Here is a 24,676-nt window from a genome sequence, read left to right as displayed (position 1 = left end):
CAAACATTTTTACTGCCTCCCCCCCCCCCCATGTGACTCACGATCATCCTTCCGTTGTCCTATCCCCCCATCCCCAAATATTTCGACCTACTCCCGCTCTCTCCTCTGTCAATCTTTTTTTTTTTTCCTCCAAGGAATATCTGGTGGGAGACACTAGCATGCAAATAGAGGGGCGAGAACCTAGTAAACGGCATCCATATTGGTGGGGCCAATGTTCCCTTCACAGTCAATGCATGTACAATGAAAATCAAGCATTCTGATTCCTCCAACGATTGTCATGATATTTACTTTTTGGCAGCATTGAATCATGTTGTTAATATGAAACATTAAAAAAAAGGTAAAATATTTTTACCTATGGATGGTTACTTCCTGGTCCTTTGTTATTCCATTATCACCTGCTGTGATTATACAGCGCCGTCTCTATTTAGCACAGTGTGCAGGCATCCTTCTTATTTTGGTTTTCAGCAAACGGGGAATGCACTGACACGTTGCCCCCACTAATTGTTGCCTTGGGCAAGCAGCTCAAAGGGGGTGTGTCATATTTGCTTCTTGTTCATGTCTGTGGTACAGGTGATGGCAAAGATTAGAAATATGGTGACCATAAAACTGGAAATGAAACTTCTTGTGACATAGTTTATGCAGATGTGAACATGAAATCTCTATTCCAGAGTCCACCACACATCTCAAAGGGAAAATAGTTTTACTTATTTGTGGTGTTCTTTTGTTTTATCGTTTAAATTGTCTCTTTATGATAGCACAACTGTTAAGAATGTTAAAATACAATTGACCAATCTTCTGTGAGGTTCTGGAATTTTTATGATGGTGAATGTTTGACCTTGCGCACAATTAATCAGATTTCCATTGTTTCAATGAGGTAGATCATGACAAAAATAAGATTTCATTCGGAGGTTCCACTGTGATTGACATGTAAGCTGTTGGTGGCATGATGGAATAGTGGTTTGCATGTCTGACTCACAGACGAGAATTTCCAGGTTACAGTCTTTGCTCAAGCTTTGCTCATGCTTTCCCCATGCGTGTCTGGGTTTGATCCGGGTACTCCGGCTTCCTCACGCATTCCAAAAACATGTATGTTTAATTGCGTATTAATTGAAGACTCTCGCCCACTGTCAAAACATTTATGTGAAGGCTGTATTTCATAGAATACGCTAAATTCTTATTTTCTTTTACTGGAAACATTAAATGAAAATACTCCTCCGGGGCCATTGGATTACTTTGTTTAGGCTAATCAGTCAACTGGTTTAACCTCTTTGTCTTGCGCCAGGCAGCAGTGAGCACACAACCAGTGTATGACTTAATATCATCTGTGAAAACTCGGTGTCTGTTGCGCTGACATACCAAAACATTAGGTACACCTGCCTGCACAACCTAATGAGAGCCAATCACAATGATAAAATGTATTGGTCTTTTTCTAAGTGAAAATTTTGATAGATTTGCAGTATATTAAAAGTCCAAGAATTCAGGAGATTGATCAACCCATAGGATTAGGCCTTCACTCAGACAGAGGTGGTTGGATTAGGCCGCTGTAAAACACACTCATTTAGATGCAGGTAAATTAAGTTCAAGTCCCAGCAGAAGTGACTTGTCATTTATGGCTACTTGGCTCCGCCCATTTTGCGTCTCATGCGCAGCCGTTCACTAGAGCATGGGATGAAATTGACTTCCCCTGTGCTTCTTGACCTCTGAACAATCCACTGAAAACTCTTTTGACAAAGATTAATCAGCCATTTCTGTTGGTGTCCGAAAAGTGTTTTGAAATGCATCATGTTGTGTCGTAGTTTTGAGAAAGACATTTGTGACTCGATTAATTTCTACAGTCAAATGATATTTCTTGTAAATAAAACTGTCATTAAATTTGTGTGTATTTCGCATAACATATCATATTGAATGAATCAAAACTGACAAATTTAGCTATTAATGTGAGACAAAGGTTTTCCGATCTTTATCTTTAAACCGCACCTCCCCTATATACATGATCAGTCAAGTTTTAGTCACTCACAACTGGGGTTCAGTCTAATATTGGTCACTTTTGTTGTAAGAAAGTGGGGTAACGGCATCGTATTTTAATTTTTGCAGCAATTCAGGATGACGAGAGGCTGTCGGCAGAGGAGATGGATGAGAGGAGGCGGCAGAACATCGCTTACGAGTACCTGTGTCATCTGGAGGAGGCCAAACGGTAAAATAACAAAAATCATTCACAACCAATCTGTAAGGTGTCCTTAAACCGTCAGGTGAAAAGCGGTGTGTGTGTGTGTGTGTGTGTGTGTGTGTATTGGAAGAATACTTAATATTTTATTAATATGGAGTGGTTAGGATGTTTGAGGAAGAGTAACAACAACGGTGTGTGAGCTGTGCAAAGTTGCTCGAGGAGAAAGCATGCTTGCATGGAGCTGTCGGAACAGGTAAGCACAGAATTAGCATCCATGTGAGATGATTACACGCTCCTGCTAACGTGAGTTCTGATGACTTTGCGGAAAAGCTCTCACTTCTCGACTATTCATGAGAGACTCAAATCGCACACTTGGAATATAAGGCCAAGTAATACAGTAGTATCGGGATGTTTTCATTTAGTTATTCTAACGAAACACCAATGGGCACATTTGTTGAGACGTGATTCGAAACATGCCACTTCCTTTCATGCCACTCATTTCCGCGCGAAAAACTGTAACTGATTTTTGACATTTGTCATTCTACGTTGCACAGTATCTCACAGCTGCCTTTGCCTTGTCATCAGATTGTCAGTCTTCTGCCAGCTCGACTATAAGCGCAGACCTCATAAACTGTCTTATGAACCGGGGTTATTATTTAGTTTTGTGTGTGCTTGATCAACTTTGTGGGAGGGAGTCTTGCTTCGCCGTCCCGAGAAGCCTTAAACCAAAACAGCTGCTTCCTTCCAACTCCACAGTTTCATTCTCTAACTTCCTCTACCACTCACTTAACTGTACTCCTTGTCATTTGTAAAACGAAAGAATTGTTCCTCTCTTCTGGAAAAGGGTGTCAAATTGGATTAGGATTAAGAGAGCAAGGGATAAGGCTTTACGCTCTGGGGTCAGCAGTTGATGTTCTTTGAGCAAGGCTTGACTCCACCCATCTCCAGTGTAGTGTATAGTTCAGATGAAAATAGCATTTGCAAGAAGTAGTCCGACTTGCGAGGCTATTTTCATAGGGACGGGCCCTGATGCACAGTTAAATTCTAGAAAGCTCATGTGGTTGTTTCCGCCAAATGGAGCCACCAAAAATGATTTCCCGCTAATCATTTATCTTTGTTCATTTATTTATGCCAGCGCCATGTAAAAATGTAACAATTAAATGTTCCATTGCATGGCACAAGGTACAATTACCTCTGTAATGGCCTGTTGAAGAATAATTGCTTTGAGTCGAGCTAAACGGGGTCCAGGTTTCACATTTGACTTTGCAAATGTGTCAGTGAATTCAGATCAGGTCATCATTCTTTCAGAGTCTATACACTACCTTGTGTGACGTTTTAGTTTGGTGTGCTGTCAGATTGTCTTCTAATGTGAAAACGTGCTTTCAATGCAACGTTATCATTGTGGTTGCGCCGCTGAGAGGAAAAATCTTGTGGCGCACAAATTGTTGCTTGGGTTTTCTTGGTTGGCCACAGGTTGGACAATGACAGGAAAGCCTGCTCAGATAGCCGTAAACTTGGAACTCGTCCGTCGTCCCCTTCATTGTTCTCAATACGAGAAGTGATCTTTCACAAGCAGGATGTCCCTTTTTGACTGCGTTCCTGCCAGACGCGTTGCCCTCACAAATCTTAAGTATCTCGATATGTGCTTTTAATTCAGTTGTTTATTTATTTGAACAGGTATTTGGTAGCTCTCTTATTGTTGACTACTGCTCTGTGATCCTAATATTGATCAGAAAAACAGTCTATGAAATGATATTACCGTATCAGAAGGATCGATTGGAATGGTCCTGAAAAATGTCTCATTTCATATATTAATAATTGAGGTTCTCTTCCATCGTCATCAGCGTTCCCCTTTCGTTTAAAAGTGTGTACTGTTATCCGAAAATGTGCTGCCTGATGACATCGTATCAGGTGAGGTCTTTTGAGTACTTTAAAGTGGAAGTCAAAAGTGTCCTTGCAAGACGATGCTCTATGTGCCGCAGCTATAAATACGCTGTTTTGAGTCAGTTTTGCATTGTCGGAATAAGAATTGAGCGGATCCAAATTGCCGTTTTCAGCCATCTCAGGGTGCAGCCATTTTGATATTATCCTGCCCTCTGGAATTGACGCCAAAGTACCCTTGGGCTCACATTGCAAATGTAACGTGACCAAACCCCGAGAATATGTGAGCCGTAACCTTCATAGTGGGAGAACAAGGGCACTTTAATGATGATTCCAGTCAACAGACGGTAGTATGTCAAAATGGCGGCACCACGAGAAGCTAAATTTGTCTTCTTAATTTTTTATCCAGCGACGCAAAATTTATCGGAATACAGTGTTTAGACTAGAGAGGGCATGCCCAACATATTATTGCAAAGAACACCTTTGACGTGACTTCCACGTTAATTCATCTTTATCCAGTATATGCACAACTCTACTTCCACATTTGGTAAAATGCGCGAAAAAACTTGGACTATGACAGCACCCGTGAGAACTTAAAACATCTTCAATGTCTTTTTTTTTTTTTTAACACAATGGGTTTTTTGTTTTGTTTTTTTTGTTTTTTGTTTTTTAGTAAGTCGGTCTTCAAACAATCATGTCATCAACCCGTTGCCTTGCTTGGTATCGCGGCATACACAGGAAGCCCACTAACCTGGTTTCTGGGTTTGGGTCACATGATCTTGCACATATGGTGGATTAACCTTTGGTGTGGGAGTAAAGGCATGATTGCTTAGTGACAAAGAGAAGAGATGGTTCGCCTGAGGCAAAGCGACTGAGCACTGTGCAAGTTTTGGCGAATCCGTTATTCTGTTGTCGCGAGGAGGTGAGAAAATGCACACAAATCCACATTTCCAGCAGCAAAGAGACATTCGGGCAGGGGTGGGGGGAGCTCCGACTCGAAATATGGCATCACTCCAGCCAGCCTGATAATGTGTAACAGATTTTCAAACCAGCATCATTCGCAACCTAACAAATCATTTACCAACCCTTTAGAAGAAAATCGTCCCCGGTGCCAGGGGGAAAGCTGCTGTTCACATATCAGGTGAAACACAGTTCACAAATCTTGTGCTTCAATATTTCTCCTCGGGCGGTGACCGCATTTGGAAACATCACAAGAAATGATGGAACCTCTCGGTCCAACAATAACACCAGGCTACATATTGGATAAATTACCAGGACATCTTTCTTGCCTGAATGGTTTATCACTGTGAGCTTTAAACTGTATATAAAGCGATCACAGTAAACATTCTTACTTATCTCAACAATATTAAACAAGACTTGAGCCAAAGCCGAAGCGTCAGTTGTGTATAGTTGTGGTCCAAGCTTCTTTTTTTTCCCCCCCTCCTCTACTACGACTACTAGTTTATCTGAACATTTAGACCACTGTATAAAAAGCAGCTTCCTGCTTGCTTAAAGCTCAGTTTTTGTGTGTTGTTAGGTGGATGGAAGCGTGCCTGGAAGAAGACCTCCCCACGACCACAGAACTGGAGGAGGGACTGAGGAATGGTGTCTACCTTGGCAAACTTGCCAACTTCTTTGCCCCCAAAATGGTGACAGTAAAAAGGATCTATGACAGAGATCAGGCTCGGTACAAGGTATGTTTGTATTTTATTTTATTTTTATTTTTTTTATGAGCTGCCCTACTGCGGAATATTAGAATTCCATTTCAGCGAATTTAGGTCACGTTCCATTTTTCCCCCCCCTTTCAGAGTAAAGGATTGCACTTCAGGCACACTGACAACACAGTTCAGTGGCTCAGGGCTATGGAGTCAGTGGGCCTACCAAAGGTAAGACGTGTGCACAGCCAAACGTTGCTGTCCTGTTCTTGGAAACACCCACATACTTTATATGCAGAATAGAAACTGTATCGCCAGTACACAGCCTGACTTGAACCGCAACGTCTTTTACGGAAAGACACATTTCTTACGATCGGTTGAGGTCGCAACAAATCCAAAGGCCCCCCCCCATCCAAAAGTAATGGAACACCTCTATGTACAGGTCGCGTGCTCGGTGTCGGTCCTGTGCACAGTACACTGCATCTGTAAACGGGAAACATAGCATTGATGATGCCAGCCATTCAGCTAATGGGAATTTCTGTGTTGTCACGTGCACTGCAAATAATTCAATTCATACAAGGCAAAGACTGAACATCATAAGCTATGCTCCAAGGTGTTAAAGCTGAGGTTACGAATCCAAAACGCGACTGGAAGTGTTTTGTCAAGATCCCTTGTGAGATGTAGCTGAAAAATGTTGACAAGGTGACGAATTGTCCTGACAGGATGGAAAAGTCCCTGATCAGTGCAGCAGCATGTGATGTTGGGTCACTTTCTCTTTTTTTCCCTTTTTTTTTTTTTGTCTGTTTGGCAGAGTAGGCAAGAGTTCTTTTGCTCGCCAATTGTCAGTAACCCTATGTGCAACACATAGAATAGAATGAGATCCAAATAATTGATTACTTTGGTCATTATGTGGCTAAATGCCACATAATGAACATCTTTTGATGGTTTGCCCTTGAATGGGTGCAGTAGAACAGTGAACAATATTTTTTGAAAAATACCGGTACTACCCAGTACATTTAATTGCTTGTTTTTTCAGATCTTCTACCCGGAAACAACAGATGTGTATGATCGCAAAAACATGCCCAAGGTGGTCTACTGCATACATGCACTAAGGTAAGAATTCCTTGAGAACTTTGCGCTCGTTGAGGCAGCACTTCGAACGCTAAGACATCATACGCCCGGTGTCAATTGATGTGGGGAACAGGATATGTGGCACATTTAGCAGACGAATGAAGAGCAAACGCAACTAACTGCCTCCCAACCGCACCGCGTCGACAACTTGACTGAGCCCCCAACTAATCCTATTAAAAAATGGAATATGTACATGAGACAGGATTGCATCCAGCAATAATCCATTCAATATAGGTTTTTGCTTTGAATGTGTTTCCCCCATGTTTGGTTGCCGCTTGAAAGTGGGAGATCATCGCCGAGCCCGGCTGCAAAGTCATAGGCTGACAAACTTGAAGTCGGGACGTCTGTGTAAATTATTCGCACTTTAATTTTCGATCGCGTAATCAGACCGGTGTTTGTTTCCTCCGCCATGTTGGCGGTTGAGATCGGAAGTACTCTTCCTTCAAACACTTGAACCCATTCACCACCCGCCCAGGTAAAAACAATGGACTTTTGCGGTTACCGGAAAACTATCGATGACATAACAGCGGGGTAGAAATGAAGAACGTCGCGCTCATAGACACATTTTTAAAAATAGGCAAATAAAAGATTGAATTGGTTGTTTCATTTCTCCGCTTGATGGGTGGGAAAGCTCACCAGAGAGCCAACAACCATTTGGTATACAAGAATTGGAGTCGGTTTTTGATCATTTCCCCCCTTTTAGTTGGGTGCAGGAACTTTAAGCATGCAAATGAGCTTCTCTGTTATGTTGCTCTATACAGTAGCTGAGTAAGTTCTACGTACAAATATATTTGTAATCTTTAGGTTCATGACTTGAATGAATGAAGCGTCAAATTTATCTGCCTGCCCGTCTGGTCAACAGGAGAGATATAAAGAGAGATTACGTGAGCAACTTGGATTGTGTTTCTGTCAGGTCCTTTGAGATTTTGGTTTCCTTTCCAATTTATGCACACATGACTTCTTCCTTCCTGCGACGCCAGCAGGAGGCCCACAAGACTGCCCTACTTCACTGTGCACAAACGCGTGCACACATGGAGTCAAAGCAGCAGATGTGGTGGGGAAAAAAAAAAAAGTTAAACATCAACAATGCAAATATGGGCAGAAATTATTTTATAATCGAACAGATGTTGCTGGTAAAAAACCCACAATGGCTTGTTACGGAGAAAAATACAAATAGAACGTGTCATCTTTTGAGGCCAGTTGCAATGAGCGATTGATCACCTGATCGCGTTTCAATCTCCCCAGTCACTGTTGTTAATGCTGGTCAGCTGTTTCTGTGTTTGTCTCTCCGAATGAATGAAATGGTGTCCATGTGTCAGGGACAGAGGCCATTCCATGTTTGCGCACACTCTCTGACCAAAGTGCAGAATAATCTGCCTCTGCAGCTATTGTTTGAGTGGCCAGATCTCCCTGAAGTATCCATAATTCATTCTGACTTATCAGGTACCCGCCGGCCGATGAAAGTTTGATGAAGGTTGCGGGGACCTACCTGTTGAATCAATTGACCAGTAGACGAGAGGAAAAGCCCGAGTGGAATCCTGAGCCAACACTACCTCCCTGTGGTGTTTGTGTGTTATTGGTTGGACCCCCCCCAAAAAAACCGATAATAATGCCAACCAGGAATAATCTTGATTCGTCACGGAAAAGCATCCAAATCTTTCAGTTAATTATTGCTGTTCGTAGCTGCAGATCACCATAAGCTTTGGAGTGCTTGCTCAGGTTTTAGTGCTAATCTTGTGCACATTGTTTGTTTCAGCTTGTACTTGTATAAACTGGGCATTGCACCACAGATCCAGGACCTTTTGGGGAAGGTGGCCTTTACAGGTAGCAACAGAACAACACACGGCATAAAAATTCATGTGCTGCTTGTTTTTAACTTGAATCTTCGTCTTGCTCCTGTGCTGTTTGTAATGTAGTAGTTGTTTTCCTTTTTTAAAATTCACACGAATTGCCGACCGTGTTCTCTTGGTCTGCATGCGTCTCCCAGAGGAAGAGATCAGTAACATGAGGAGTGAACTGGACAAGTATGGTATCCAAATGCCAGCTTTTAGTAAAATTGGCGGAATCCTGGCCAACGAGCTCTCGGTGGATGAAGCAGCATGTAAGTCATTTACCTCCTGTCGCGATTTCTACCCGGTGGGCACGGAGTGCATTTTATTCACACACACACACGCATGCGAATTTTGTTTTGTTGCTCTCGTCCTTAGTGCACGCGGCTGTGTTTGCCATCAACGAGGCAATAGACAAGGGTCAGGCATCTGCGACCATGTCGGCGCTGACAAATCCAAACGCCATGCTGAGGAACACCCAGGAAGCTCTGGCGCAAGACTATCACGACACATTGAGCCAGGCCAAGACCCGTAAACAAGATCAGTCCTCGGGCAGTGTAAGAGGAAGAAAGTAGTCAATTGTAGTGATTGACTGCATGTCTTTTGCACATTCAACCACCTAATCCGACCTAAAGTTAACAGCACTCTGTAAATTTGCATCCGCCCAGCGAATTTAAACAATCCTATATTTGATCATCACCAAATGTGATATCATAAATGCTGCACATGTCTGGGTTTAGTTATTAGGCTGAATGCATTATTTAATGAGAAGTGAAATAATGCAGAGTTGTATGTTATGGTACAGTAAGGGGACACCCCAAAAAAAAAAAACCTGCATCCACACTTTGCCAGTGTCCCTTTTATCCAGATTAGCGTAAATGGAATGGATTTATCCCTTTTACACCACCCTTCTGATTGATGAACTCGCAGCTGTTGAAAGTGAACCTCCTTGGCGGTTGTTGAAAGTATCAATGTTGTCTTTTGCTTTTGTTTGCTCTGTCTTCTTTCGCCAAACAAAACTCTGCTTGCTCAGGGTAGTATTTGAGAGTAAGACGTCACAACTTGAAAGTTGTGAAAGTCTCGAAAGGCAAACGATTCCAATTGCAGCGTCGAATGGAATCGACTGTAGTGGCCCAGAAAACGGTTGCCCGCAATGACTCGCTCGATGAGCCTTGCCAGCACATTCCAGCTGCTGCAGTGTCAGCTGTACCTCACCAAATATTAACACTTGCACTACAAGGCAACTTGTCTCCATTTTGCTTTTATTTCTCAAGACACCAAAAACAAAAGGGAGTTCACTTGGGCGATGCACGCACGCAAACATCCCAGACTCGGCAATATTTAAAAAAACAAACTAATTTTTGTGTTTTTCCTAGTACTCCACATTTTGTAGTGAGGAAAGAGACGTTTATGAGGAGTTGCTAACACAGCAGGAGATCCAGAGCTGCATAGACTTTGTCAACAGTAAGGACGAACCCTCCTCCATGATCATAAACGCTGTTGCATCAACCTTTTTTTAGCATTCAGTGCTTTTATACTCAAAAGTACACGAGACGGCTGTTTCGAAAAAACGTACTGCGGGCGTGTTAGCAAATTCTGCTTCCGTTTTTCTGTCTGCAGTCCAAGCAGCCGTAAGGCAGGTAAATCAGGCAGTGTGTAGCCAGGATGAAGCTTCTCTTATGGCTGCACTGAGGCTTCAAGCGCTGGCCTTGCTTGGCGTGCAGGACATAAACCACAGCTGGTACCTGGAGCACTTCACCACGTATTGTCTGCACAAATCCAAGGTGAGCCTGATTTTGAGTTTGTATGGTCTTTGCCACCCAGTCTGCAACTTGATGTAGTATTTGATGTCCAGTCCATATCGGTGTTTTAATTAACAGTGTGTACGAAGGATGTGATCTTCCAAGCAGTAATTCAAAGTAGGGCTGAACAATTAATCAAAATCACATTTGCATCACGATACAGTGGAATACAATTTTCAAATCACAAAGGGTGCGATTGTCAGGAACACTAACAAAAATGCACAAGTGTAATTATATCATTAAAACAAATGAAGTAAACGAATATCATGAAAATCTCATGAGCAAAAAAAAATGCAGGACAGCAAAAGAAAACGATACTCTTGGGTTACATTTTGGAATAAAAAAAGACTTGAATTTCTTCAAATAATGCATTCGTTGAAAGAGGACATTAAAAAAATAAATAATTGCAGCGGAGGAAGTTTACCAAACTCCAGTGTTACACAGAAAAAAAATGTTCTGGCATAAAAGGGATCTATGTCCTCCATTCTACATAACAGAGCAGCCACAGAGGGCACATTACAAATAAATAAATAAATATAATATGGAATTGCAATATTGAGGGGAGAACAATTGCAATATGGGTTCTTTTCCCCAAATCCTTCAGCCCAGTATTATCTGCTGCCACTGAAACAAGAGGTCCAGAAATACTAATTTGCCGCTCGAACTTAAGTTCAAACAAACGCTCCATTCATGTTTGCCATCATTTCCACATTGGTGTTCAACCGTTTTATTGCATGCAGGATGAAAACAAGGCAGTTCTGGTGGATAAGGATGAGATTCAAAGAGTTCTAAGCTCTTGCAATGACTTTGCAGAGGCCGAAAGGCGAAGTAAGCACCAACCCGTTCACGTAGAAGAACTCCCCATGTCTCCCAGTGCTCAAAATTCGACCTCTTATCATTGAATCTCCTCGTTTTTCTGCCCAGAACTTGAAGCAGTTTCAGCGATCAATACTGCCATTCGCCTTGGCGATGCAGTGGCGACTGTGCAGGAACTCATGAACCCTGAGGCTCAACTGCCAATCGTCTACCAAACCGCTGCCAGTCTCTATCAGAATGAACTTTTTAGTTTGCAACTGCAAGGGGCGAGGGTAAGACATGACATCATTCTTGCTCGCATGTAGATTCATCGCTACATGTCGTTTGTCTGTCAGTGCGGTGAAATGTCATGTCATTTGTTTGATTCCAACATTGTATGTTGCGTTCAGTCTGGCCTGAGCCACGAGGAGTTGAGCGTGGCTGTGGAAATGCTGTCGGCTGTAGCTGTGCTCAATGAGGTTCTGGACACCAAGGACACACAGGCTGTGATCGAGCAACTGACAGACTCGCCGATGGGGTTCACAAACATGGATCAAGACAACCTAAACAGGTCCGTCAATCGGTAGACGATTGGTAGTTGCGATGCAAAGTAACATTGACTGTAAGAATAAATGACAACATAGCAGGACCCCGGGTAACTCCTCGGTATTCCTCAAGGTACTTTTCCAAGTCCTTGGACGGTTTGTTTAAATGATGAAATTATGTTGAGCGCCAATGTAGCAAAATTGAATCGAAAGTACTGGACTGAAAATTCTACAATGGTCTCTTTCCCCCCAGGTATGCTGACGCCCTAGCCAAGCAGCGGGCGGAGTCTCTTGCAAAGGGCCTCGAGTTCCTCACTTGGAACGATGTTCAAAAGTGCATTGACGCTGTCAACATTCAGGTCATTGAAGAGCACGAACGTAAGAACCTCAGCCAAATTTCTGATTGTCGAACTAAGTATGTTGCACTTGATCATAAACATTGACGATATCTATACATGGGATAATCAATTTTAGGAATCATAGCAATAGCTGAGATCAATGAGGCATTGAACTCCGGTGATCATCAGCAGACACTTGCAGCCCTGCTCCTTCCCACTGCCAAGTTGACGGGGGTGAACCCAGTCACAGCCAAACACTACCACGATGTCCTACACTACATCAAACAACGCTTCTGCCAGGTATTATGATTTCTCCACGTATTTATACGAATGCTGGTAAAAATGGATTTTGAGTTTTTTCTTACCTGCAAGATTTTATGACTGCACTTAACAATTTGTAACAGCTCCCATCATGAGTAAAAGTTATCTCCTCCTTCAGGTTTTACTTTTTTTTTGTGGAGGGAAAAGGATGTAGGGTTTTTAAAAATGCACCTTGAATTATAAACCACATCTAACCCATTGCCATATGTCAAATGAACATTTAGTTCACTAATTCTGAAATCTTTAAATCTGTGATGCATTACAAGTGTGTGAAAAGGATTAGGGTTTTTTTGGTTTTAAATTCAAAATAAATATTTTGCATTTCTGCCATCTAACCACACAACTCATTTGGTTAGCTCTCAAAATCAACAGTTCTTTCAACATTCCAGTCCAAGTGCTGTACATACAGTATCTATTTTTACGAAGAGACTTTAACTGTCGTGTGTACCACCCTGTTTATTTCCCAGCGTGGGATGTTTCCGAGATTGCGATTTCCCGCTGTGTCCCGACAATGGTCCTGTAAAGCGAAGCCGTTTCAGTCGCATATCTTAACAGCCAGCCTCTCCGGGATCCTGCGGATGGAAATGAATTGTATCTCTGATGCGGCCGATTTAGAAATGAGCAAACACAGGAAGGGATCCAAACAACTGTGGAAGCAGCAGAGACACACGGCACATCTGTAATATCCATACAGTTTGTCATCCCCGCTGGAAAGCAGGCGGGCGTAGTGTGCGATATGCAGGATCCCGCTGGGCAAGAAACACACCACAAAGATGATAAAAACCAGAGTGCTGATCTTGATAAACGGTCTCCAGTTACACCCTGATTGTCCGAGATGGTGGACCACCGACACATGCGCATAGATGGAAATCAGAAAGGGGACTACGAAGCCCAGGCAAATGAGCATCAGTCTATAGGGCACGAGCAGTGAATGCGGTTTTTCTTCCAGGGGAAGCACGTCGTGGCAGGTGGTGACTCCCAGCTCGGCAAGCCAATAGCTTTGCCTCACTAGTAGCTCCGGTACGATAGCCGCCCCAAATAGGAACCACACGATCAAGCAAGCCCAGATCGCAAGCGCGGTCTTGGCCAGCCGTCTGTACAAGAAGGGCTTGACCACAGCCAGGTAGCGCTTCAGACTGATGCAGGCTATCGTCTGCGCTGAGCAGTAGACGTTGCCGTAAAACAAAGCTGTCATCAGCCGGCACGAGATTTCCCCAAATACCCAGTTGTTTCCACTGAAATGGTAGTGGATGCGCAATGCCAGGGAAAGCAAGAGCAGCAGGTCCGACAAGGCCAGGTTCAGATAAAGCACGACCGTGGACAAGGACTTTGCTTGAAGTCTCAGTCTGAGGAAGGCCAGAATGTAGGCATTGGAAGGGATACCCACAATCATGGCCAAGATGTAAGCTATAGGAAGGATCCAGGTGCTTAAGAGCCCTGTGGCGTAGGCTGTTGCGGCGTCGTCCGGGTCCACATCCAGCCAGGGGTCTCCACTCGGGTGGACACCGGCTAACTGCTGCTTTGTGAGATTGCGTTGATAGGTCTTGCCCTTGAAAGATTTTGGACACACTTCAGGTTGTGTACTATTTGGGGTCCTAGTTCTATTCCCTACATGGGAACAAAAGCAGTGTTAAGAGCTACAGCAAACTTCTTTTTTTTAATTTTTATTTTTAACAAATGGTTCTCGAGAATAAATACAATAATAGAGGCTCTAGTCTTGATGAACCATGTGGTTTATATCATTGAAGTTCATGAATAACAAGGAAATGACATTTACGTTTGTCATTTTTAAATAAATCTATTATTTAAAATACAGCAGGTAGTTTCAACCATCGTCGCTTATGTTTTTATAATTGTGCCCCGACTTAATGGTTTGGATCAAATCGTCCCAAGGGTAAGCCGTTTCAATAAACAAGGGAGAGGAAATAGTTCAAGGTATACTTACCATCAGCCTGGATGGTCTGCACAGCCATTAGACAAATGATAAGTCCGACTAAAATGTCCGCCATATTTACCGAATGCAGAAAAAAATGAATATTGTTTGGTATACAGCAGTTATCCACCGATAAACTTTGCTTTGGGGCATCGCCGCAGCGCTACAACTGCCAGCGATGCAGACACAAGCTTGCCTACCTCAGAGAAGACAAAAAAAAAAAAAAAGTCTCCCCGTTTGTTCACTCCTGCATGCACGTTTCCTGTCCCGCCTTGAACACAAAATTCCCTGCCGCCCTCGTCGGTCACTGCCCACTGACTCACTGGAGTGGGAGGATACAAGTTCAAGGTTTAGCATCTGCTGTGATATTTAAACGTTGTCATTAAATACTTGTCACTGATTTAATTTGCACAAACATCTGATTCAGCAAGAGAAGAACGTTGGTGCTGAATATTGTGTTGCAAAGCATGCGTCTCTCTGCTTTAAAATGGGTTATGCAGTCATTAAGTTACTTTTTTGTTTGTGTTCCAATAGAAATAGTTTTGCATAAAAGGCAATTTCCCCCCACCCCCACCCCATATTCTATTGATGGATAATAAGTTGTGCTTAGGATCTACTCTACTAGAAGAATTGGGTGGGAAATTTCAGTCACCACAATGTTTTTTTTGTTTGTTTTTTATAAAAGGACCCAAGATAATGACCATTTCCTTCCTGCCAGTGGTCAAGGATCGACTTATCCCTCTCCAGAGTTTGCTAAATTTAGCATCAAGAGTTAGGCTCAAATGTTTTTATGGGATTGTTACCAAGGAGTAGAATGGCTCAAGGATGTAAAGTTTTCTTTATATGGGAAAATTTGTACTGCCTGCAGCTGCATTAGCATCCTAAAGTTATCTTTGTTGTTGTTTTTAATACCGGATGAAGATTTGCATGATGCTGAGTGAATTAACGGATACGGCGTTCAGGGATTCGTCATTCCTGTGTCGTGATTTCATATTGACAAACAGTGGTTGATTAAGGAATCGTTTTTACTTTGACCACACTTGGCTGAAAATGCCACCGTTTACAGTATTTCGTTCATCTGCAGAACTCGGGTGATGAATCTGCTGTACTGTGGCTGGATCAAATCCAAGAGGCTATACATGCAGCCAACCAGGATGGCGAGGAGGCTCTCACAAGTGAATGTTTAATTTTGTTTTTTACACTTTTAAAAATCGCCGCTCTTTGCCTCCACATTTACTTTAAGTTATGCAAGTTTTTCTTTTCATCAGAAAAATGTAAAATTAGGATTTTGCTCTGCTTCACCCCAAATTTTAAGCTTTGCATGGATTTTATGACATGCGTATATGGTGTAACACGTTTAATTTGTTTGCTAGTGACCAAGTCATTGTGACATTCTGTCCCTTTTCCACGTCCATCCCGTAGAATAGAGCCTTAAATCTCTATTCGGTGGAACTTTACTCCCGCTCTTCCCTACAGCGATGTCATGCTTGACTTAACACTTAACACCTCCTCCTTTGACTCAGTCATCCTCTGTTTTGACAGTGGCTGAAGCAGTTGCTGACATAAACAAGATGGTGGCCGAGGGTGACTCCGAGAACACACTGCAGGCTCTGCAATCACCAAATGCAGGGCTGAGACTGGTACTCGCTGAATGTGCTGATGTGTACCAGGCTGAACTGGAACAATCGCAAGGAAAGATGGCACCTCAAGGTAGCTGAACGCAGAAATCTGTGGAAGAAATGTTGCATTTGGGTAGGAACTTCGTTTTCCAAATTCGATACATTTTCTCATAAGGTGGCCCTGGGAGTGTGTGGGTGAAACATCGCATAAACGATAGATATGACTACTACTATAACCTGGAGACTGGACAAGGTGCCTGGGAGGAGCCAGAAAAGTTTGAAGGCAATAGTGGCCACCTCAGTAGAGAGGAAATTCAGGTACCTTGCCGCCCATGATGCATATTTGTTTATCTGATAGTATTATTGATGATTGTTTATCCCACGTAGATTGCAGTCAGTTGTGTGACTGCAGGATATAAGCGGGAACAATTGTGGTTGGCCAATGAGTCCTTAGTAACGCAGCTGCAGGCCAAGGTCCGAGGTTTTCTGGCGAGACGAAGGCATGCTCAAAGGATGGAGTACCTCCGTCGACAAGAACCTCATGTCGTCAGACTGCAGGTAGTGCCCATGACCATTGTTGGGTACCGTTTTGTTTTCCCTCTGCAGTTCACATTCAATTATAGTGACTTTTAGATGAGCCGGCTGCCCTTACTTGATAAGTATGTGTTGCATTATAACTTTTTTTTTTTTTTTTTTTTTAACAGGCATCCTGGAGAGGTTACAAACAGAGAAAAATATACAAGGACAGGATGAAAGTGTTTCATACAAATGTCACCTCAGTTGTCAAGGTGATGCATTGATAACGCACGGTCATAGAAATGGGGTTTGACTCGAAAACATTTCAAAACATTGACTGACATGGATTGTTTTGCTTACTTTTAGATTCAGTCTCTGGTTAAAATGTGGAAAGCCAAACGTGAATACAACCAGCGTTTGCAATACTTCAAAAATCACGTGAGTAACACTTTATTCAGTGTGTTCCTCCAGTCAGCATGGGTTTTTGCCCTGATTGGCCCTGTTGACGCAAGGCATTTACTGGGATTTTTGCTCACAGGAAAAGGACATTGTGACTATCCAAGCTTTTCTAAAGGCCAATAAAGCAAGAGATGACTATAGAACTCTGAGTAAGTCAACAGATTTGCGTAGCATAATGCATATCGGACTCTGCGCAAAAATGTAGCTTGAACCATTTGGCTGTTATTTGAATGGACATTTGCATATATTTGGTGATATTTGATTTCTCATTCTTATGTCCACCAACTCAGCTGGGGCCAAGGACCCGCCCCTATCGGTGGTGCGCAAGTTTGTCCACTTGCTGGAACAAAGCGCTTTGGATCTGCAGGAGGAGCAGGATGTGACACGACTCAAGGAAGAAGTGGTCACCAAAATTCGCTCCAATCAGCAGATGGAGCAAGATTTGAACCTGATGGACATCAAGATCGGGTTGCTAGTGAAGAACAGGATCACGCTGCAGGTGGCTGAATCTCTTTTCTCGATGTGCGGAGTGGAGGATCTGTAAAGTATTCAATGTGTATCACCACCTACCCGTCTTGCCGTTTCTGCCGAAAGGATGTCGTGAGTCATAATAAGACGATGAAGAACATGAAAAATCAAGCCAGTAATGATGACCTGGCCACTGCAGATAAACTGGGAATAAAGGGGTTAAGTAAAGGAAAGCGGAAGAAACTGGAGGCCTATCAGCATCTCTTTTACCTCCTTCAGGTAATGCGTTTTCCTGATCTGGTATCTCGGTTCTACAAACCCAGCAACCGTGTCCGACATACCCTTCTTTTCCTTCCGCAGACCAACCCGTCCTACTTGGCGAAGCTCATCTTCCAAATGCCCCAAAACAAGTCCACAAAGTTTATGGACACTGTCATCTTCACCTTGTACAACTATGCCTCCAACCAGCGAGAGGAGTATCTGCTGCTCAAACTCTTCAAAACTGCTCTCGATGAAGAAATCAGGTAATGCATGCGATAGTCCCACCTAAATTTGGGTTTGACAGATGGTTCCCATTTCCTGGGATTCATTTATTATTATTATTTTTTTTCTTCCTGTGTCCCCAGGTCTAAGGTTGACCAAATTCAGGACATCGTGACAGGAAATCCCACTGTCATCAAGATGGTGGTCAGCTTCAACCGAGGCGCGCGAGGCCACAATACTCTGCGGCAACTTTTGTCTCCCGTTGTCAGAGACATCATTGACGACAAAAATGTTGGCATCAACACCAACCCTGTGGATGTTTACAAAGCCTGGGTCAACCAACTGGAGACGGCCACCGGAGAAGCCAGGTAGGAAAAGAACTATTGTCACTGAATGGTGAAATGGCAAGGGTGGGACCAATTGTCGTTCTTCATAGCATAATTAGAATATGTCTGCTCAGAATATCAAATATTTAATGAGCTTTCAGGAATGATTGCCCACTTACACATTTTTCCCTCTCCCACTGAAACCAAATTCGTTTTCCTGTTGAGCCAGATGTCAGTGAATACTGCAGATGGATGTTCTGAACATTATAATCTGCAACAAAAATGTTCACGGCTGTCCGTCTGTTGTTTTTGTCTCAGCAAATTGCCCTATGAAGTGACTCCCGAGCAGGCCATGGCACATGAGGAAGTATGCAAGAGGCTAGAGGCTTCCAGTCTGGCACTTCGCTCTGCAACAGATAAAGTCCTTAACTCCATTGTGTCCTCCCTGGATAATATCCCGTAAGTTTTGGCACCGGGAAATGTCCAATCTGTGTCCTCCAAAACAATTGCGTCTTGCCAAAACAGCATTTTCAGTTAATACAAAGCCAATTCCAATGAAGTTGGGACTTTGTGTTAAACAAAATACAATTATTTGCGAATCGGGTTCAACCAATGTATGATTGAATAAACTACAAAGATGAGAGATTCCACGTTCGTACTGATGACCTTTATAGTTTTTAGCAACTAATCATTAATTTAGAATTTTATGGCTGCAACATGTTTCAAAAAAGCTCGGACAGTTGGCAAAAACGACCAAGAAAGTTGGGGAATGCTCATCAAACGGCTGTTTGGAGCAGGTGAGTGCCAGGATTGGGTATAAAATGAGCTTCCCTGAACTGGTCAGTCACTTACAAGGAAAGAGTGAGGTTCACCGAACACCTGCGTGAGAAAATAGTCAAAACAGTTTCAGGACAATATTCCTCAACGTACAGTTGCGTGGAGTTTAGGGACTCCATCATCTACGTTTGATAATATCATCAAAAGGGTCTGTTCAAAAACCAATGTCTTTTTCCAAGTGTACCACTAGATGGTGCTCATGTTCAAACGAGACTCTGTCTGAACTGCACAGCCTTTTTGGATTGCGGAAAAGTTGACAGTGATAGCCACCAGTAATGTACATTTTTCTATGCATCAATCCATGTCAACAATTTGGAGTACTCATCCTCGCGTGTTTTGCATGCAGTTATGGCATGAGGTATGTAGCAAAGGTTCTGAAGAACTGCCTCCACGAAAAGTTTCCAGATGCATCAGAAGATGAGCTGCTAAAGGTAGAAGAAGCCTTCAGTTGTGTACTTGTCACTGCCTTGCTAAGATGATGCTACAAGTGATTTCGTCTTTCCAATGCAGGTAGTCGGAAACTTGCTTTACTACCGCTACATGAATCCTGCAATCGTCGCTCCCGATGGCTTTGACATTATTGACCTGTCGGCGGGAGGGCAGCTCCACGTGGACCAGCGACGCAACCTGGGATCTGTGGCAAAGATGCTCCAGCATGCTGCTGCCAACAAGCTGTTTGAGGGCGAGAATGCGCACATGACGCCCATGAACAACTTCATTTCGCAAACATACGAGAAGTTCCGGTGAGAATGTAGAATTTGTTTTGACAAAGGAATTATGCTGAATTCTTCGACGTGGGTAATTAATGTGAGGAGTGAACGTGGACTTTTTCTTTTGGTTTGCTTTTCCTTTCATTCCACAAGATGTACTGTCTTTTTCAAATTAGGCCCTGCCTACCAAGGACGTACTTGTACGTCTAAGTCTTTTTCATAGAGGAGGAGGGTCTGATGCAATCTGTGAATGAGAATAAGCCGTTTGCATTGTACATCATGTAAAAAAAGCGACCAGTAGGTGGCAGTGGGGCCTCGCATGATTGAAATGCATGCTTTTACAAAAAGCTTTTTTTGCCCAGGCATCGCCATTTCCATGAAACTTAGCCATTTTGTAATGCCGATTGCTGAAGAATGGAAAAAGATAGAAACAATTTTTTTTTCTGCTGAAAGAAGAGAGTCCAAACATTATTTTGGTAGGCTCCATGTTTATATAGCATTAGAACCAAGTATTCTGTGGGCCTTGCAAGATCAGTCAAAATCCAGTAAAACGCTGTGATCGAGGGGGTTGCTCCAGTGAAAATGGCTGGGATTGAATGAGTTCATTATAGCAATTAACCCTTTCATGCACCCTGTAACCTGATAACATGATGAACTGTCCACTGCAGTACCCGCGGTCCCCGAAAGGATTAAAACATGCAGCAAAATTTTCCAGAAACAAAACCAAGACATCAGCCCCATTAAAACAACTGTTCCTCTGGCAAGGCCAGGAAAATGTTGAACTGACAGGCAGTTTGGTGGAGGCGAAAATTAATACACACTTGCTGAGTCAACGTTTGCAAGATTGGTACTCGCAGAAATCTGCTTGAAAAAGATGAGAATGTTGCCCGATGGATGTGACACATCAACTAAAACGTCGCTAATTCGAGCACAGAAGAGTGCGAAGACAAGAACGTTATCGGGATTTGGTGTGTGTGTGTGTGTGGGGGGGGGGGGGGTTCTCGTGCATCTCGACTTGGCACCAAATTGTACGCCTTCACAGATCTCCACCTCTTGCACATTTACTTCTCCATAATTGACCGAGAAATAAAAAGTGTAATCTTTTGACGTGACCAAAAGCGGAACACCAATTTTGCAACCGCGCAATGTCTATCCGTACCCAAAGTCGACCTATTCCTGAATTCTGTTTTAGGGTGTTTTTCCAGTCTGCCTGTGATGTCCCTGAACCCGAGGAGAAGTTTAACATTGATGAATACTCAGACATGGTGACCCTGAGCAAGCCCATCATCTACATCTCTATAGAGGAGATCATCAACACGCACTCAGTAAGTCTCGGATATCAAATCAAAAGTTGCCATTTGGCCGGCATCATACTCGAAACTTCTTTTCACATCTGGATCAATCCAGCTTCTTTTGGAACACCTGGAGGCAATCTCACCAGATCTCAACGACCTGTTGCACGAGCTCTTGCAGGATTTGGGAGATGTCCCCGATGTTGAGGCGTTACTCGGTAACTCGCACGTTTATACTCCACATTTGGATGCTCAATGTCGCTTCTCGAAGATGTCGGTGTCAAATATTTTCCACGTCCTTGTTCAAATGAGGTGAAGGAGCCGTTCACGGCAGCGACGCAAACAGGGATGCCGTCCTCAATCAGCTGGCCAAAACGGAGATCTCCCTCACTCTGACCAGCAAGTTTGAGCCGCTCGAAGGGGATGACAAAGACTTGAAGAGTCTCATGACCAAGTGAGTTGTTTCCGAAATTTACATTATGAGGGGAAAGTGGACATGTGGCAGTCTCTCGTGCGATAAGGGACAAACGTTTATATGGACGGTAGTATTGAGACATGCTGCAATGTTTTGGACTTTGTGGGACGGAGGTGGGGAGGGGCGGTGGGGGTCCTTTTTCTGTTCTAGCGTGACTATTTCTCAAGGTCCAGAAAAGCATGTGGTTGAATGATGTCACGGAAGAACTTGACAGCCACGTACGCACGCAAACCAACATCTTGTCAAAAAGCCTTCCAAGAAGAGTGAAAGCAATTTAAATTGAGAAGGTGAAGGGGGTTGAGGATTCATATTTCCTTCCATTTTAACTCATTTGTCGGATTCTTGCGTACCTGAAATGTGGATTCTCCATGGACAGAATGAAGCTATGATGAAGTTGTTGTTCTATCTTTGATCCTTATATGGCTTTTTTTTTTTTTGAACACCAACCCCCCCCCCCACACACACACACACACACACAATATCGCTTCGTGACGCAACGTTGTCTTTCCTGTACTTGAATCATTTCCTGTCCAAACAGGAAGAAGCTCGCCGGCGGCACTTATCATCCCTATAAACATGTATCCTCCTGTGTGTAACACGCCGCATTAGAAAGATGATTTCATGCTAACATTGAGATGAGGACATTCTGTATGGAATCCATATGAAGTGGCAAGACACGTTTTTGACAAGACTCGTGTATTCAAAGTCATAAGAACCACCAACTTTGAGTTCTATGGCACCTTTCAAGGGACTCGTATACAAATGAAGCATGATTCTTTATCTTTAAAGCTGCAGTTTTTGTTTTAAAAAAAAGAATACATTTCAATCTCCTGCAATACCATAAACCTTAGATCGGGCAAATCATCGTATATAAAAATGGAATGTTTTTATTTGTTGGCTTCTACAGTCTGGATGAACAAGCATGTGGTGCTTTTGCACATCACGATCGTCTGTCTCCGTCTTTGTAGGACAAAGAAACTTATCGTGGACGTGATCCGAATTCAACCTGCAGAGACTTTGGCTGAAATTTTAGAGACCCCAGCCACGGCTCGTCAGGTGACATTTATTTTGTCATTTCATTCTTGTGCCATTATTTTTTTTTCCCCTATTTTTGTCTGACTGACGTTTTACTATTTTTTGCTGTAATGTTTGAACTATGTTCCACAGGAGTCGGAGCATACCAAGATGGCAGTGCGGCGGGCGGTTCAGGACGCTCAGACCCCTGACGGGCTAAAGAGCAGCCCGGCAGTGCTGGAGGACAGTCGGCTGCCCCTGGAGCAGAAGAAGCGGAAGATCCTGAGGAACCTTCGGAACCTGGAGCAGGCTAACCTTGTCGCTGCCACAAACAAATACCAGGACATCATCAATGACATTGCTAAGGTTTGTAAGCAGCAACTGAAGCCACTCAAGTGTTACTCGGCCTCTCAACTCGTCGACCCGATTCCGATTTGCCAGGATATTCGCTACCAAAGACGCTACCGACAAAGGAGGAAGGCCGAGCTCGTGAAACTCCAGCAGACGCTTGTGGCGCTCAATTCGAAAACGACCTTCTACCAGGAGCAGATGAACTATTACGACACCTACATCAGGACATGCCTGGACAACCTCAACCGCAAGTGAGCCTGACGCCCTGCGCGGATGGCGCGGCGTGGTTGTGGTCACCCCGCTCATGCGTCACTGTGTTGTGCGTGGCTAGGAATTCACGCAGATCCATCAAAGTGGACAGCAAAGCGGATGAAAAGGCCGGCAAAAGGGGGAAGCCGCAATCTCTGAAGTACACCGGAGCCAGGCTGCACGAGAAGGGAGTCATTCTGGAGATCGAAGGACTTCAGGCCAACCAGTGAGTCGAGCACTTCAATGATTGTCATCCATTGGGAAATGATCAAAAGTCACTCAAATGGTCTGAAAATTGGTTCAGACGAAATAAATGGATCTTTATTCAACTCTCAATGCCAGTGAGCTATTGACCGCCAGATGGGAGATCAACCCGTGTGCCATCTTAAATTCATCGCCTCCCTATTGGAGAATCAGATAGAGCCCCTTTAAAAAGCTTTGAAATGAATACGCCGTTCGTTTTTATTGCTTGACACTTACCGGATGTTAAACCAGACAGAACTGTGACTTGCTTCTGCATTGTCTGCCCATCTCGTCCAGCTCCAAATTGAATCCAACGGCATCATTTTGAATGTCCTTTTTCCTTTTAAAATGTGAAAGTGTTGAGAAAATGATTCCCATAAGGAACGCGTCATCGTTCCATCCGTAGTAGGAGGATTTTACTGGAAACGATTGGTCCATTTCCCTTCCAGTGTGCTGCGTTAACACTTTTTTCTTTTTTTTTTAATCTGTTATCTTTTGTGCCAGGTTCAAAAATGTCATGTTTGAGATTTCACCAAGTGAGGAAGTTGGGGATTTTGAGGTGAAAGCTAAATTTATGGGTGTTGAGATGGAAAAGGTTCAGCTGCATTTCCAGGTAAGCAGAATTCCACTGCCTTACATTCCCACTACACACAATGACTTTCATGCAGTCAGCTTTATTCATTTTTTTATTTTTTGCTCATCCATCCATTATCCGAACCTCTTTTCCTTCATCCAATCATTTCACTTTTTTTGTTGTTTTTGTGTACAGGACCTTTTGCAGCTTCAGTATGAAGGCGTGGCTGTTATGAAGATGTTCGACAAAGCTAAAGTCAATGTGAACCTGCTCATCTTTCTCCTAAATAAAAAATTCTATGGAAAGTGAATGACAATACGGAATATGGGGAAATACTTTGTGCCTTGTGACAGCGTTCACTTTGTTCAACAAAATCAAGGTTGTCCAAAAATGTAAATGATACTTTTTTTTCCCCTTTGAATAATTTAATGAAGCTGTTCATTTCTTTTTTCCTTTTTGTGAGAGTTACATTTAATGTATTTTAATTAGGAAGATATTCTTGTTTTCTTTGCAAGAGAAACACTATTGTCTTGTTGTTACTTGTGTGTTGACGAAGGAGTTGTATCAGAAGGCCGTCTTGTTGAAATGTTGTAGTACACCAGTGCCTTTTAAATTAAAACATCTAAATAATCATATTTTAATTAATAAAACTTTTAAATGCTG

At 43.1% G+C, this 24,676-nt stretch overlaps 2 protein-coding genes and 1 long non-coding RNA gene across 7 annotated transcripts in view; 1 reads left to right on the top strand and 2 right to left on the bottom strand.

The window, feature by feature from the left end:
• Window positions 1-457, bottom strand: part of LOC147204742 (uncharacterized) — a 7,178-nt gene extending 6,721 nt beyond the window's left edge. For both annotated transcript variants that reach the window (XR_015100875.1, XR_015100874.1), the window contains exon 1: window positions 353-457. This is a non-coding gene — a long non-coding RNA (uncharacterized LOC147204742). The remainder of the gene's footprint in view (window positions 1-352) is intronic.
• The window catches only part of iqgap2 (IQ motif containing GTPase activating protein 2), a 26,419-nt gene extending 1,743 nt beyond the window's left edge, over window positions 1-24,676 (top strand). Inside the window, exons 2-38 of one of the 3 annotated variants that reach the window (XM_086110536.1) lie at window positions 2,095-2,194; window positions 5,586-5,742; window positions 5,857-5,934; window positions 6,740-6,816; window positions 8,591-8,658; window positions 8,822-8,935; window positions 9,042-9,220; window positions 10,040-10,127; window positions 10,284-10,447; window positions 11,206-11,293; window positions 11,390-11,553; window positions 11,671-11,831; window positions 12,059-12,183; window positions 12,280-12,443; window positions 15,482-15,572; window positions 15,940-16,107; window positions 16,192-16,334; window positions 16,404-16,574; window positions 16,721-16,804; window positions 16,899-16,970; window positions 17,071-17,140; window positions 17,282-17,490; window positions 17,586-17,738; window positions 17,820-17,983; window positions 18,086-18,310; window positions 18,587-18,727; window positions 19,452-19,536; window positions 19,616-19,848; window positions 21,008-21,140; window positions 21,223-21,325; window positions 21,426-21,561; window positions 22,551-22,638; window positions 22,750-22,962; window positions 23,038-23,198; window positions 23,279-23,422; window positions 23,944-24,052; window positions 24,209-24,676. In XM_086110536.1, the coding sequence (XP_085966662.1) occupies window positions 2,095-2,194; window positions 5,586-5,742; window positions 5,857-5,934; window positions 6,740-6,816; window positions 8,591-8,658; window positions 8,822-8,935; window positions 9,042-9,220; window positions 10,040-10,127; window positions 10,284-10,447; window positions 11,206-11,293; window positions 11,390-11,553; window positions 11,671-11,831; window positions 12,059-12,183; window positions 12,280-12,443; window positions 15,482-15,572; window positions 15,940-16,107; window positions 16,192-16,334; window positions 16,404-16,574; window positions 16,721-16,804; window positions 16,899-16,970; window positions 17,071-17,140; window positions 17,282-17,490; window positions 17,586-17,738; window positions 17,820-17,983; window positions 18,086-18,310; window positions 18,587-18,727; window positions 19,452-19,536; window positions 19,616-19,848; window positions 21,008-21,140; window positions 21,223-21,325; window positions 21,426-21,561; window positions 22,551-22,638; window positions 22,750-22,962; window positions 23,038-23,198; window positions 23,279-23,422; window positions 23,944-24,052; window positions 24,209-24,322 (4,937 nt within the window). In that variant the 3' untranslated portion in view covers window positions 24,323-24,676. Of the gene's footprint in view, window positions 1-2,094; window positions 2,195-4,882; window positions 4,971-5,585; window positions 5,743-5,856; window positions 5,935-6,739; window positions 6,817-8,590; window positions 8,659-8,821; window positions 8,936-9,041; window positions 9,221-10,039; window positions 10,128-10,283; window positions 10,448-11,205; window positions 11,294-11,389; window positions 11,554-11,670; window positions 11,832-12,058; window positions 12,184-12,279; window positions 12,444-15,481; window positions 15,573-15,939; window positions 16,108-16,191; window positions 16,335-16,403; window positions 16,575-16,720; window positions 16,805-16,898; window positions 16,971-17,070; window positions 17,141-17,281; window positions 17,491-17,585; window positions 17,739-17,819; window positions 17,984-18,085; window positions 18,311-18,586; window positions 18,728-19,451; window positions 19,537-19,615; window positions 19,849-21,007; window positions 21,141-21,222; window positions 21,326-21,419; window positions 21,562-22,550; window positions 22,639-22,749; window positions 22,963-23,037; window positions 23,199-23,278; window positions 23,423-23,943; window positions 24,053-24,208 lie in introns of those variants that run through there. The other 2 variants (XM_086110535.1, XM_086110537.1) reach the window with 2 other exon arrangements.
• Window positions 9,909-14,611, bottom strand: f2rl2 (coagulation factor II (thrombin) receptor-like 2). 2 transcript variants are annotated; one of them, XM_086110539.1, is made up of 2 exons: window positions 14,410-14,611; window positions 9,909-14,072 (listed from the first exon to the last, which is right to left on the bottom strand). In XM_086110539.1, the coding sequence occupies exons 1-2, from the start codon at window positions 14,471-14,473 to the stop codon at window positions 13,000-13,002; spliced, it is 1,137 nt and encodes a 378-aa protein (XP_085966665.1). In that variant the 5' UTR covers window positions 14,474-14,611; the 3' UTR covers window positions 9,909-12,999. The 2 variants fall into 2 exon arrangements, with proteins under 2 accessions (XP_085966665.1, XP_085966666.1); XM_086110540.1 differs by having other exon boundaries at window positions 9,909-14,013; window positions 14,410-14,588.

The sequence above is a fragment of the Hippocampus guttulatus genome, chromosome 5, assembly GCF_054856545.1.
Source record: "Hippocampus guttulatus isolate MCC_2025c chromosome 5, RoL_Hgut_1.0, whole genome shotgun sequence".
Classification (NCBI taxonomy): Eukaryota; Metazoa; Chordata; class Actinopteri; order Syngnathiformes; family Syngnathidae; genus Hippocampus; species Hippocampus guttulatus.
This window is presented reverse-complemented; position numbering and strand designations above follow the sequence as displayed.